At 40.1% G+C, this 13,055-nt stretch overlaps 4 protein-coding genes across 5 annotated transcripts; 2 read left to right on the forward strand and 2 right to left on the reverse strand.

The window, feature by feature from the left end:
- Nucleotides 1-204: 204 nt before the first annotated feature.
- On the reverse strand, nucleotides 205-1,313 carry LOC139815305 (coiled-coil-helix-coiled-coil-helix domain-containing protein 2-like). Its single transcript, XM_071782134.1, has 3 exons — nucleotides 1,087-1,313; nucleotides 512-906; nucleotides 205-397 (listed from the first exon to the last, which is right to left on the reverse strand). The coding sequence occupies exons 1-3, from the start codon at nucleotides 1,125-1,127 to the stop codon at nucleotides 387-389; spliced, it is 447 nt and encodes a 148-aa protein (XP_071638235.1). The 5' UTR covers nucleotides 1,128-1,313; the 3' UTR covers nucleotides 205-386.
- Nucleotides 1,314-1,564: 251 nt separating this feature from the next.
- Lamtor2 (Late endosomal/lysosomal adaptor, MAPK and MTOR activator 2) lies at nucleotides 1,565-3,189 on the forward strand. The gene is made up of 3 exons (XM_071782137.1): nucleotides 1,565-1,873; nucleotides 2,538-2,700; nucleotides 2,773-3,189. The coding sequence occupies exons 1-3, from the start codon at nucleotides 1,806-1,808 to the stop codon at nucleotides 2,920-2,922; spliced, it is 381 nt and encodes a 126-aa protein (XP_071638238.1). The 5' UTR covers nucleotides 1,565-1,805; the 3' UTR covers nucleotides 2,923-3,189.
- Nucleotides 3,190-3,199: 10 nt separating this feature from the next.
- On the reverse strand, nucleotides 3,200-8,511 carry Inc (BTB/POZ domain-containing protein inc). Of its 2 annotated transcripts, XM_071782133.1 has the most exons (4): nucleotides 8,281-8,494; nucleotides 7,790-8,086; nucleotides 7,528-7,656; nucleotides 3,200-5,978 (listed from the first exon to the last, which is right to left on the reverse strand). In XM_071782133.1, exons 1-4 carry the CDS (start codon nucleotides 8,470-8,472, stop codon nucleotides 5,949-5,951), a joined length of 648 nt encoding a protein of 215 aa, XP_071638234.1. In that variant the 5' UTR covers nucleotides 8,473-8,494; the 3' UTR covers nucleotides 3,200-5,948. The 2 variants fall into 2 exon arrangements, with proteins under 2 accessions (XP_071638234.1, XP_071638233.1); XM_071782132.1 differs by lacking the exon at nucleotides 3,200-5,978 and having other exon boundaries at nucleotides 6,410-7,656; nucleotides 8,281-8,511.
- Nucleotides 8,512-9,050: 539 nt separating this feature from the next.
- LOC139815113 (glucose-induced degradation protein 4 homolog) lies at nucleotides 9,051-12,984 on the forward strand. Its single transcript, XM_071781768.1, has 4 exons — nucleotides 9,051-9,648; nucleotides 9,988-10,155; nucleotides 10,246-10,478; nucleotides 10,649-12,984. The coding sequence occupies exons 1-4, from the start codon at nucleotides 9,502-9,504 to the stop codon at nucleotides 10,710-10,712; spliced, it is 612 nt and encodes a 203-aa protein (XP_071637869.1). The 5' UTR covers nucleotides 9,051-9,501; the 3' UTR covers nucleotides 10,713-12,984.
- Nucleotides 12,985-13,055: the final 71 nt, after the last annotated feature.

Raw genomic sequence — 13,055 nt, forward strand, 5'->3', positions numbered from 1 at the left:
CTGTCATCTTATTTAATCTTTAAGGAAATTTAATGTTTGCGAATTCTCCGGAAATCGATGTGATTAGTAATAATTGTCTCGTTAACACGAAGATAAATTGCAATTGCGTGCATGTTTTAATTTATTGAAATCCACGCTATATCGTAACATACATTTTCACACGGAAATTCGGGAAAAGATCAAGGGCAGCTGCCAACTACAGGATTTAAACAAACAAATTTATTCTTCTAAAACATGTGTGGATCTATTTGGGACTATTTTACCTCACAATATCAGTGTGTAACAACAGTAAAAATAAACCAAAATTTCGTTAAACGGTCTATAGGATCATACAGCACGTACTTCATAGTTTTGCCTAGACATTTCTAGATCTGCTCCATCTCAATTTACATAATATCTGAAAGCAGGAAATACACGAGACAATTAGAAGACAGTCCTTTTACACGATCCATGACTAGGATATACAAAGATAAGATAAGCGACAACAACAAAGGAAGCAAGGTCTACTGACTGTTGGCCATCTTGCATTGACGGAGCGCCTCGTTAAAGCCTTCGCAGAGGCTCAGGTCGGACTGGTTCTGAGCGCACTCCAGGAACTGCTTCATCTCCCAGGAACAGGTGCCGGTGGCCGGTGCCGCAGGAGCACTCTGGGCAAATGTCTGCGGCGCCTCTGCGGGAGCAGCAACAGCGGTCTCGCCGCCTCCGCTGAAGAGTCCAGTCATGGCATGACCGATGGTGTGTCCCACGGCGGATCCTATAGCAACACCGCCAGCGGTGGCGGCCATCTGGCCCATGAGGGACGGCTGCTGCGGCTGGGCGACCATGGGTGACGCCGGTGGGGCCTGGGTCTGGGCTGGCAATCGAGACGGGGCTGGGGCAGGCGCGGGGGCAGAAGCCCTTCTGACCCTGGAAACGAGGTCTTTTTTTTTTAGGGGATTCGTTCGACATCACGTTTTCGAGGAGGGAAAGGGCGACGTTTGAGGTTCTACGCCGAAGATGGTGAACTTTGCAACCGTGATGTAACGGGGAGAGTATTGACGACGATTCTCGTCACAACGTGACTTCGTCGAGAATTAATTTACTCACGTTCTCGGCGGAGGGGCGGCGGCTCGTCCACGTCGCGGCATTTTTCTTAATTCTCTTTCTCTTTCTTCACCACGTTACGAAAATACAAGGAAGACTTGGCGAAACTTCGCTCTGCAGTTGACTCTGCTGATTGCACCTGATCGCTCGGCCACGGCGGACTTAACTAGAGTAGACGCTGCGCAATCTGTCGCGATTCATGAGTCAGATTGCGCAATCGGAGACGCGGAGAGCGCCACGAGGGGACGTTTCTCGAAATTTCCGCCCTCGTCGACGACGCGGGCCGACCCCCGTGACTTTCTTTATCTAAAAATATATCGCGCTATTAATAAATCGATCCACGAGACTTTCTGGCATTCTCACGAGCTTGGAGATTCACGTGGCACCGCGGTTCGCGGATCGAGCGTCACGATTGGTCGCGCTCCATATTGATCGCTCCGTGACACGCGTCACGAAGAAGACGAAGATCGCGCATCTCGAGAAATGTCAATTGTATGACTGTATTCTCCCTCCTCCTCTTTCGCCGCGCGGTTCGTTCGGCCGCCCCCTCCCTCTCGTTCGCCATCAGTTTGTTGATTCGACGATAACAGCTGATCGCGGAGCGCAGGAAGTCGAAATATAAACTTGAATAAACTCCCACGCACACACGTCGCAATAATATACATTTGCGCGTGCATATGTGTGTATAATAATTAAGTGGAATCCGTTAAAAGAGGGAAATTATGCTGAAGCCGAAGGCGCTCACGCAGGTTCTTAGTCAGGCGAACACCGGGGGCGTGGAGAATACCTTGTGAGTAAAATCTCGCGGTGAGAGGTGTCACCTACAAGCCGAGCGATTTCTTTTCAATATAAATTCACCTGCAGTATTTCGGATTTTATCCTAATACACGTTCCCATCGTTCGTACAGGAGTAACTTTGCACAAAGTGGAAATCTATATACTTATCTTTCTTTTTTAGTCACCTTCGTGCGTGATATATTTAAGAATCTGAAGATTAATAATATAAACGATAGCACTGTGAATTGCTGGAGATACGAGTTATTGTTAACACTGCGTGGACACTGTTTTTGGAGCATTCGCACCTGGACACCCTGGGACTTTTATGTTCAAAGGGTTCTTGAAAGCGTTTCTTTATTAGAAAAAAATCTAGAAAAATTCATGCATTATCTTTAAGATTCCAAAAAGTTATTTCTGTACTTACATAGACCCCAGTTGCAATTTTTTTCCCATTCCTGTGGGAATCATAAATGAAAAGTTGACTGTACCTTAAAAGGCCCATGGTGTCCGCGCAGTGTGTTGAGAATCAGAAGATTAATAATATAAACTGTAGCACTGTGAATTGTTAGAGATATGAGTTATTGGAAGATTCTAAGATTTCATACTTCATTATGCTACAATTGTTTTATGTCGTTATATTGATCATATCTCCTTACACCTTCACATACATATTTCAGATTGCTCAACAGAGACGGTGGATTGTTAGCGTACAGTGGTTACGGGGATAAGGACGCCAGGGTGACGGCCGCAATCACGAGCAACATTTGGACAGCTTACGAGAAGAATGGACGAAACGCCTTTAAGGAAGACGAGCTGCAGTTCGTTCTCATGGATTGCATGGTAGTAACAGTTAAGCAGAATTTCTCCAATTGTCTCACACGAGCTAAGAATTTGTTATACTCTTATTTCCAGGAAGGAAAGGTCGTTATCACAGAGGTAGCCAATTTGCTCTTGTGTCTGTACGCGAAGGAGAGCGTGGGATTCGGATTGCTGCGCGAGAAGGCGCAGGCATTGGCCCAGTATCTCGATCAACCCTTAAAAACGATAGCGAACATGCCTTGAACGGTCAGGAATCACGATCATCGATCTGTTCTCAAGAAGTCTGTCGTACTCGAGAAAGATTACGAATTTACCTTGATACTTATTTATTGTTTGTAAGCTGCCCCGTATATGTATAAATATATTTTTTATTAATTCTAGATGTCGACATGCGTGCGTGTTTCCATTTTTATATAATACGTGTATTTATATACAATTCTAAATGAATATATGTATAGAGAGAGAGAGAGAGAGTTATAAATATAATTGATACAATAATATATAAATAGATGAGCTGCTCTTTAATGTATATAATAAATCTTTTATTTCATATAAGTTACAGTTAATACAAACAATTTGCATTTTATCTCACTTTACAAATCACACACTATGATCATAAGGACTACTTAATGTAAGCTCACCCCTATCGGTAATGTAATGTCAGTAGTTGCCGCATGTGTGAATCGCTATTATTCAACGCATAAAAGTTCAAATTCGCCTCAAATTCATAATTCGTCGGGACATAAGAGACTACGACTGCGCGACTGCAGACTGGCGAAAAAAAAATCAACAGCGTTAAATATCTACGTTCCCGTTCGTCACTTACCGCGAATTGCACTACTAGAGATAAAGAGTTATTGCATAGAAAGTTTCTAAAATTCTATACCTTTATTGTACCAGAGTACTTATACGTTAAACCGTTAAATAAATTTTGATTACGTTTTCGCGTTGCACATCCGTGTACATACAATGACGCGACGGAGATGTTTGTATGTACACACATGCGGGATCTATACCACTAAAATATCTTCAGCACTCGGGGAATACATATATATCTCTTCTCGCAGTTTAATATACATCGTTGGTTTCTGCAAACAAGTCAGCGCAGCTTGTTTCAGAAGCCCGAGACGCCAGTCGAGATGCAGTAAAAGCAATGCAAAATCATTTAGAAGCGCACTTCTGTCGTAATTACTTGACGTATATCTTACAGCGGCAAATTTCCGAATTGATGAAACTCGATGAAAAATGAAATTCATGTAAAGTAATAGCCGTACGTGCAAATGGTGTAAATACTTCCATACACGACAACCTTCTTTACGTCGCCTACCTCGATATATCTTCTCTAACATTTGTAACTTTAGTCTTCAATGAATATAAACGCTACCTCGTCTCTTAACGCCAAACACCGAATAAGTTTATCTATCGTTAAAAATCCCTACCTATGAAAGTACAAATTTTACACGAGTAAAGAGGAGGACGTGTATCTCCGCGTGTGTAATATGACAGTAATGAACGTTAACGCCGACTAAATTAATGAATAGTATACATGAGGGCTTGAGCTAGAAAATAATGTCTTATATTAGCCTACAACAACACTGTACATAGCACGTGGGATTAACAATATTGGTCCTAAAGTTTTCTCAAATTTCGCAGTACCAAATGAATTGTTGCCAGCCGAAATTGTACATCATGTTTGCATAAATATCTGATATACTCGATATAGTTACAATGTATGTATATATTCTTTTCGATGACGAGTGTCTCTCTTGGCTGTGTCGAAATAGCAAACACTAATGGCGCAAAACGCAATTGATTATTTGTATTGTTGAACCGTGTTCTCTCGACAAAGAAAAATATCGTGTAAATATCGTGAGATTAAGTAATAATTACGCATGTGTACAATAGTCCTAATGGCGTCTATAACAAGCCGATATTACATATGCTTCCATTTAACATTTTACATATATTGTCTAGAACACTCTTCTCTCTTTTTTTCCCCCTTTTAATAGGCCGACAATTGACAACCTACATCTGTTGCAAGTAACACTTATCACCACGGATGTAGGGGATCATATTGCAATTGCAGATAATTCGCGAAAAGAAAGTGTAATTCAATTTTTTTTTTCCCCCCCGATAATACACATCTCACTGATTCGCGATAATGTAATCGTATTATTCCGCGTCTTTTCTTAAACTTTCACATTGCGCGTGAGATATGCGACGAACGCTTTTAAATTGTGCACGCTTGTCTCGTTCTCTAAAATGTCTCTTGCAAATTTTTTTTTTTCGAGAATTTAAACCCTTACTTCACTTATATATCTCAGATCTGTATCCTTAATAAGTAGTAATACAATTGCTTCGTTTAGAAAAAAATTCCTTTCCCGTATTAACAATATATGTATAAATTCAGCTTTACATATTCATTAGTTATTTAGTACGCGCGTCTCCTGGGTTTTCAAAATTATCACGTTAGGTATACAAATATCATTTTATGTTTTATAGCGGCAGTGCGAAGGTAAGTAATTTAGACATCTTACGATAAGGATACGGATAGGAAAAAGAACTTTTGTACAATTTAGTACAAAATGGCAATCTCTACTACGTATCACTACCGGAGATAAAAACTACCGTTTATCATTAAAAATTTGTATGAAACCGATTGCCTCCACAAATGCCATTCATTCATTAAAAGTATTCGATAAAGCTAAAATATAACTGCAGCCATTATGGAACAACGTCATTTATTAATAAATATAACTATTGTTATCTATATATATATATATATTTATATTTATATATATAACATACCTGCTTTTAAAGCAGACAAATGTGCTTATAGAAAAAGGAAGGTTTTTTTTTTACTTTGTGTCTGTATAGCGATTATCTGTATAAACTGTATGAAATTATTAAACTATTCCATTCGTGAGATCGACATTATTCTTTTCACCTTTTTGGGCACTGTTAATAAAGGAGGAATAAATTAATAATAACGTGTTACTTTCGGTCTTTAAAGCTTCATGTACAATCTCGCTATGTAATAAATACATATCTATAAAATTTTCTTTATCCTTTGCACTGTAATGTCCCTGTAGATTAACATTATCTAGGAATAGAGGCGGAGAGAGAATATAATGGAAAAAAGAGAGTACGGGTTTTTTTTACAATTTAATATAATACTTTAAATGTAAAAACGAAAACAGTCTTCATCTTGTAGCAGCGCAGCTGATCAAACTAAGGGAGGCAAGGGAAAACAAGGACGGATCTAGACATTACATGCGTGAACCCTTCTGCTGCAAAACCTAGAATGTAATCCAATAATCTAAGCTTAATAAAAACATATTAGTCTCACTTTGCTTATAATTATAATACTTAACACTAATTAATAACAGGTTTTATAACGGCAATTAAAGTTGTACTTTATTATTAGAAAAAAAAAGTTGTTCCGCCTCTGTTACATTGTTGCCAATAAAATAAGAAATACCAATTACGCAAATCTAATTATAGCTACTCTGCTCCCCAAAAGCAAACCCATACGGTATTAGTACACATATAAATTTAAAGACTATATTTTCTATATTCGTATATAAATAAATCGTACATAAGCTACTGGTGGTAAAATATACACTGTGGACAACTTCACTTTTATGTCGTAATGTATGATGAATAATTTGGCATGCAATAATGATTCATGCAGGTCACTGGGCATAAAGTATATATAACCACAAACCAATGAAAGAAAAAATTCTTTATTCAACGAACGGCATGCGGTACAATAATAATAATAATAATATGGTACATACAACAAATATCAGAGGCAGAACATGCTCATGCGAACAGGCCTCTGAGCTTTACAGATTATTAGGTGGTTTTCTTTTTTTTTTAACTTTTTCTTTTTATTTTAAAATATAATAAGTAAATGTGTATATTTAAAGCCTATACGTATAGAAATATATATTTAAAAAATGCATACGTATATATATGTATATATGACAAAATAAAAATCTGACTGACAGATTTTTATCCACAAGTTTGACTTGAAGAAAAAATTTAGCCACCTGATAAGATCTGTTGCTGAACATTTCACGTCTACAACAAGATTCTTTTCCTTTTCGTATTTTTGTTCCCTCGGGGAAAAACAAATTAAGCAAAATAATTCTAAGCAACCGTCAAGAATATTGCAGAAAAAATGTATAGAGGAATGTATTGCTGAATTAAGCGTAAAGTGATAAGACGTGAGATAAAATTCAATCTCGTAATAAATGTGTATGTATAAATCATATTTATCACGTATATAGTGATAAAGCTCATTCTTTGGTTTTCTACCCAACCCAAATCCAACCGTCAGTATAGGCGAATTGTTAATACCAAAAAATAATACTGCTCTTTCTTTTTTAATTTCATCTCATTAGAACTGATAAAAAGTGTGTTATTTGATTTCACAATAGTGTTAGAAATTAAGAAAACTCAATGTTGGATTGCAAGAGCAGATTTCAGGGATTCTCTTGGAAATTTGTAATCGTAAACCTAAACCTTTCTTTTTTTTCCAAACAGGACCGTGCCCGCGTTTCCAGCTGAAGAAGCAGCTAGACGTTTGTTGCCTCAACAAATATCTCATGCGATCCAACATGGAAAACAATAATACTAACACACAGATTACTTAGAATACATGGTTTTATTTAAAAGTGGTGAAGGTACTTGGTAAAAACGTGATTGAATCTTGGCTAATAAACCTGCGTCTATTATGTATCAACTTTGGATACGGACAAAAACATAAAAATGATCGCATTAGCCGTGGCTACTTTGGCTACTCAAATAAGGATGGGAAACAGTCGAATAGGATAGCGGTACCTTGACGCGATCCGTAGATTCCTCTTCTTTACTGCTGAGCTGACTAGGTCCGTATTCTCGGCTTACCACACATAAAAATTCCGCGTGATCGTCATTACCGTAGTTATATTGAGAACCTATGTTGATTAGCTATAAAAACAGAAGGAAACGAGCGTATATATTTAGAGAGAAGAAACGCCACGAGTCGCCAACGCAAGAAGGAACCACACAAACAACATTAATGAGATATAAAATAAACGGATACGTAAATCCTCACAAATACCTGTTCAAATCTCCAGCCGTCCGACATCGTGGACACCATCTGCGTCAGCTCGTCCTCGTGACACTGGAGAACCCTGTAGACATGCTTCTTGGAGTCCCTCTGTGGCCGGGTGTCCCTCAGAATGATCCTTTCTTTGACTAGCCGTATGAGCTCGGTGATATTATAAAACTCCGCCTCCTCCAGCACACCCTCCTCTGTCAGATCCTTGTTGATGACCAGCTTGCCGTGGCGCAGGTAATTGAGGACCGGACTGAAGTACGTGGGGTCGCGGTCTATCAGGTACGCTCCCGTCTCGTCCTTCGGAAAGCAAAACAAAACGGAGGGAGGTCATTCACCGCGCACGGTGGGGGCGGCGCGAGGGGTCCCAGCCATGGGGCAGGGGAGAGCGGGAGGGGCTCGTCGTCGTCCTCGACCTGGACGACGAGACGCGACGGGCACACGCGGTCGGGCGTCCCGTTTGAAATTCCCGGTAGGAAACGGTGTCAACTAACCCTGTCCGAAATAAGGTCCGAGTCCTCCTGGCACAGCCGATACAGAAACGAGTTCGGGTCCCTCGCCAGGGTGGTCTTCGCCGTCAGGAAATACGTCCCACCCACGTTCAGTCGCACCCACTGATTATTGCACCGCTTGCCGACATGATTCTCTGTCATCTCGTGCGAGTTCGTGTCGCTGAAGTCCGCCATACTTGCATTGGCATCAATTGACATTAAAAGGAGGCCCGGGTCAGGTTGGGTCGCGTTGGGGCCACTGGGGGCCACCGCGGGGGCCCGGGGGGGGACGACTAGTCAGTGCAGCGTCTTAAATCCGCCCCGCGAAGTTGTGCAAAACAAATAAAACAACGCCCGATTTACGTTTCGCCTGATAATTTTAGAATAATCGTACAATTTTGAAGCACGCGAGAAATAAAATAAATTATTACTGATTTTGTTCTTATTTTGTTAATCGTTATTAATATTAGTTTGGCAATTGCTAATTAAAATATTAATTAATCATCCTATCGCTTTATTTAACAATAATAAAATACAATAACATACATTAATAACAAAATACAAAATACAATTAAATATAATAAAATAAATTAACAATATAAAATACAAAATATACAATTAAATGGATACGATAAAATAATTTGACAATAAAGTACAAAATAACGAAGCTTATTCAGATTTTATTATTTAATTATTGCTTATTCGTACACGTTCATTCGGATTCGAACCGTCGCCATGTTACCGAGCGGAGCTTCCGGCGTGAAGTTTCCGGCGCTCGTCGCCTCGGAGCGGGCACCTTCGGACGCTCGACCCTCTTGCTCGAGTTCCTCTCGTTATCGTCCCGCGCGAAGGAAAGAAAGGGCGAGGGGTGAACGCCGCGGCCCCGGGCCCTTCGCAGTCGCGGTACCCTAGAAAACCCCCGAGAGAATCCCCCCGCTGGAGGGGGGAACCGTCGTCGGAGCGCGCTCTGGGCTCTGGGACCGCTCTCGGCGGTCTGGCGGTCTGGGTTCGAGGCTCGGTACATAAAAACGTCCGTACCCCCGCGGATTACCGGCAGTCATTGCGACACGGTCAACCCTATCGTGATATGCGGGGCGCCGCGTCGCGCGTCGTCACCGTCGCCGTCGCCGCCGCCGCCGTCATCGTCATCGTCATCGTCCCCGCCGTCGTGGACAACGATTGAACGTCGCGCTGCACGCAAGCTCGGGGCAACGCCGCGCGAAGATGCCGGTGAAGGTCGACGTGGTGCCGCCGCCGCCCGCCAACTCGAAACAGCCGGGTGTCACCAAGTCCCTGCTGTACAACGGTTCGCGCTTCCAGGGCTCGCAGAAGTCCAAGGGCAACAGCTACGACGTGGAGGTGGTTTTGCAGGTTAGTCCGGGTCGTCGGGTGCCCTCTCCCTCGTCGCGGCCTTCTCCCTCTCCTCGCCGTTGTGTCGTCACTTTTCGGAAATTGCGCCACAAATTGGCGAACGCCGCGCGTCCCGCCGGGACGTACGCGGCGGACAAGGGGAGGACGTCCTCGTCGACGGCGAGAGGATGCGCGGTTTCCTCCCTCGTCCGTTTCTCTCTCCCTTCCTCTTTGCAGCGGACGGTTCTCCGCGTGCGACCTAAGTTGATGTAAGCTGGCACTGGGTTGTTGACGGTACACCGGAACGTGGGAGATCGGTTCCTGGATAGGATTCCTTACCTTGCGTTTGTCCCGTTGCAGCACGTGGACGAGGAAAACAGTTACCTGTGTGGATACCTGAAGATCAAGGGTCTCACGGAGGAGTTTCCGACGCTGACGACGTTCTTCGACGGCGAGATCATCTCCAAGAAGTATCCCTTTTTGACTCGCAAGTGGGACGCCGACGAGGATGTTGATAAGAAACATTGGGTTCGTATCGATGCTTTAATCGCTCGAGCTATCGTCATCCACATCGTCATCGGTATTTTGTCTGTATCTTCTCCTTCGTTCTTATTGTAGAGTAAATTCGCGTCGTTCTGCCAATACGCCAAAACGTTCAATTCCGACACGTTCGATTACGAGGCACTGAAGGGAACGGACTTTGTATTTATGAGGTGGAAGGAGCACTTCCTGGTACCCGATCATACAATCAAAGATATCAACGGTGCCTCCTTTGCAGGATTTTACTATATTTGCTTCCAGAAATCCGCCGCCACGATAGAAGGCTTTTATTATCATCGTAGTTCTGAATGGTAAAAAACGCTAACTATAAGTTAGAGACCTTAATTATAACACTAGAGACCTAACTGGTGATATTTGATTTCTGAATGCACCGGTTGTATTTAAAAAAAAAATTTGCGTATCACGAATATATACGATACGATATGGAATAATTAAAACGACAATATGAACGTTGTTTCAGGTATCAATCCTTGAATCTGAGACATGTCCCAGAGCACAGTATACAGATATACGAGTTCAGGTGAAGTCGATACTTTTGCTGAAAAGTTTCACGATATTCGCGTCTCTTCTTTTCTAGCATACAGATCTCATAAAGATTCGTCCTGTAAATTTTATTAGAAGTAATGAGTCTGTTTATTATTCGTGACACACTCCGCAGTTCTGAGGGAGATTTGCAGTAAAAAGAACTCAGGATATCCTTTTCTTGACTAGTTGACTGTCACGAGAATTGGAGTGCCTATTTAGTAAGTGATCGACTGCGGAATAATTACTTCAACCTGATTGATTGTATAACGATTTTTGATCGAAATAAATTACCTGATGCATATCATTTTAAATTATTGGTGTTTCGTTATTCAGTAATCTGATAAAGGCTTCAGGATTCTTGTTTGTGTTCATTGTCATTGTGGGTGTGCGATCCAAGTGTATTTAATATTTCGATATTTGGTTTATTGACTGAAGCACAGTAAATATATTTGTATGCATAACGTGGTAAGATCTATTGAATTACGGTTTTAGGAATTTACTAACCATGATAAAAATAATATTTACGAGCAAGATTTTTTTTCGTTTCACATTATGATATTTATGAGATCTGTTTGCTACATTGGAAAAGATCAAGTGTAATTGTTGTTTGAATGAAGCTGTACGTATGTCGCAAAAGAAAGAACAAACGGTAAATGGTAATTGCGAAAGAGTTATATCGAGGTTTGATCTGTAGCTTATATTGAAAAAAACATTTATTTATTTATTTTATGCGCGAACGAACTTTATTCGACTCTAATGTTTTATACATACATATATGAAATATATGTATACCTGATTTTAAGAATAAGCATTAGACACATGTTGGCTGTTCGTAAAACTTGTCTTCATGTTTTTAATCGAGTTAAATATATCGATTCTCTTAGGGGAAAAAAATAGTACACTGTTGTGATAAGCATTACCATAATATATGCATAAATTATATATATATAAATATATATACGAATGTATATATAAGTTAACAAGCTGTAATAGGTAATCGCGTAGCTTATCCGAGATTTATATTGGCATACTACAGCTTTCATTTGCGCGTGTGACGTTTATGGAACCCAGTTCTCGATCGCCCAGTGATATTGATGTTTCAAATGGCATACCACATGGTATATTATTTTCGATATTTCTTTTATTTAGTGTTGTTAAATACTAATAATTTTTGTTTTTCTTTTTATATTTGTGCTAATAATCTACCTAAATACTCAAACCGATAAAACAGTACATATGCTGTTTGCAATAAAAAAAACGCGTACCGAATCGATAAGTGTAACAGTCACTTTGGATATTGGAAAAACGTAGCTGCGTACGTATAAGAGATACATATTTAATATAATATATCAGATACCTTAAGAGTACACTGATATTGTTGATTATGTTAAGCCGACCTTTATTATATATATAAAAAAAAGCGAAACAATCTACTGTTGTCACATCCTTATTTGTAAGTTATATGTTGTTGTGTTTCTTTAAGAAAAGTATCTTTATATTACCAGTTATTGGTACCAATTTTATACATGACCATGCCGTGCAAAGTGTCACATATCAATCCGTAGTTTTTTTTTTTTTTAGCTTTCTTTGCAAGCTGCGAAATTTGTCAATCCCGAGCGCTAACGGAATTCTTGCTTAAACAATACACAACAGGAAATATAACATTTATTTACGATAATCGGCGCATTTACCGCACAGTTGACAAAAGGAAGGTTTGCTTTACAAGACGTCCATAGGTTCATAAATATTCGATTTATTTTCACTATACAACCGCATGTGCTTTAAACTGGAACACATAATTATAATTGAATATAAATTGGAATCGCTATTATACAAATAGAACCACTGTGTAGATGGAATACATCGATGAAAGTTACAGTGCTCAAATTAACAAGAAAGTAGTATTACAAGTTGCCAGGGAGAAAATTTTGCCAATTCCAGCGATTGAATCCAGTGAGGAACTCGATTAAACCGATTAATTAGTTGTAACTAAAACAGTAGTTAAAAAAAAAAATTTAGAATGTGTTTATTATGTACAGCAAGTGTATGAAAAACAGGCTCTCTATCCTCCGTCATCCATCGAAATTAGCGTTTCGCTATTAAATGAGAAGCATTTTGGCAAACGGGACGGCATTTTCCAATCTTCCCTTAACACGTGGCCCCCTTTAAGTGGATACTCCTTCGCATGTGAAAGATGTTATTCTCTTGTAACAAAATATGTATATATAATTAACGTGTGGACTATTTATTAAAGAAAATTTGGTATTCGAAGTAGGAAGTCCGTCTCGAAGTCTTTACCGATTACATGCACTGCATAATGCGTTAATGTGAAGTTAAGTTTA

The sequence above is a fragment of the Temnothorax longispinosus genome, chromosome 6, assembly GCF_030848805.1.
Source record: "Temnothorax longispinosus isolate EJ_2023e chromosome 6, Tlon_JGU_v1, whole genome shotgun sequence".
NCBI lineage: Eukaryota > Metazoa > Arthropoda > Insecta > Hymenoptera > Formicidae > Temnothorax > Temnothorax longispinosus.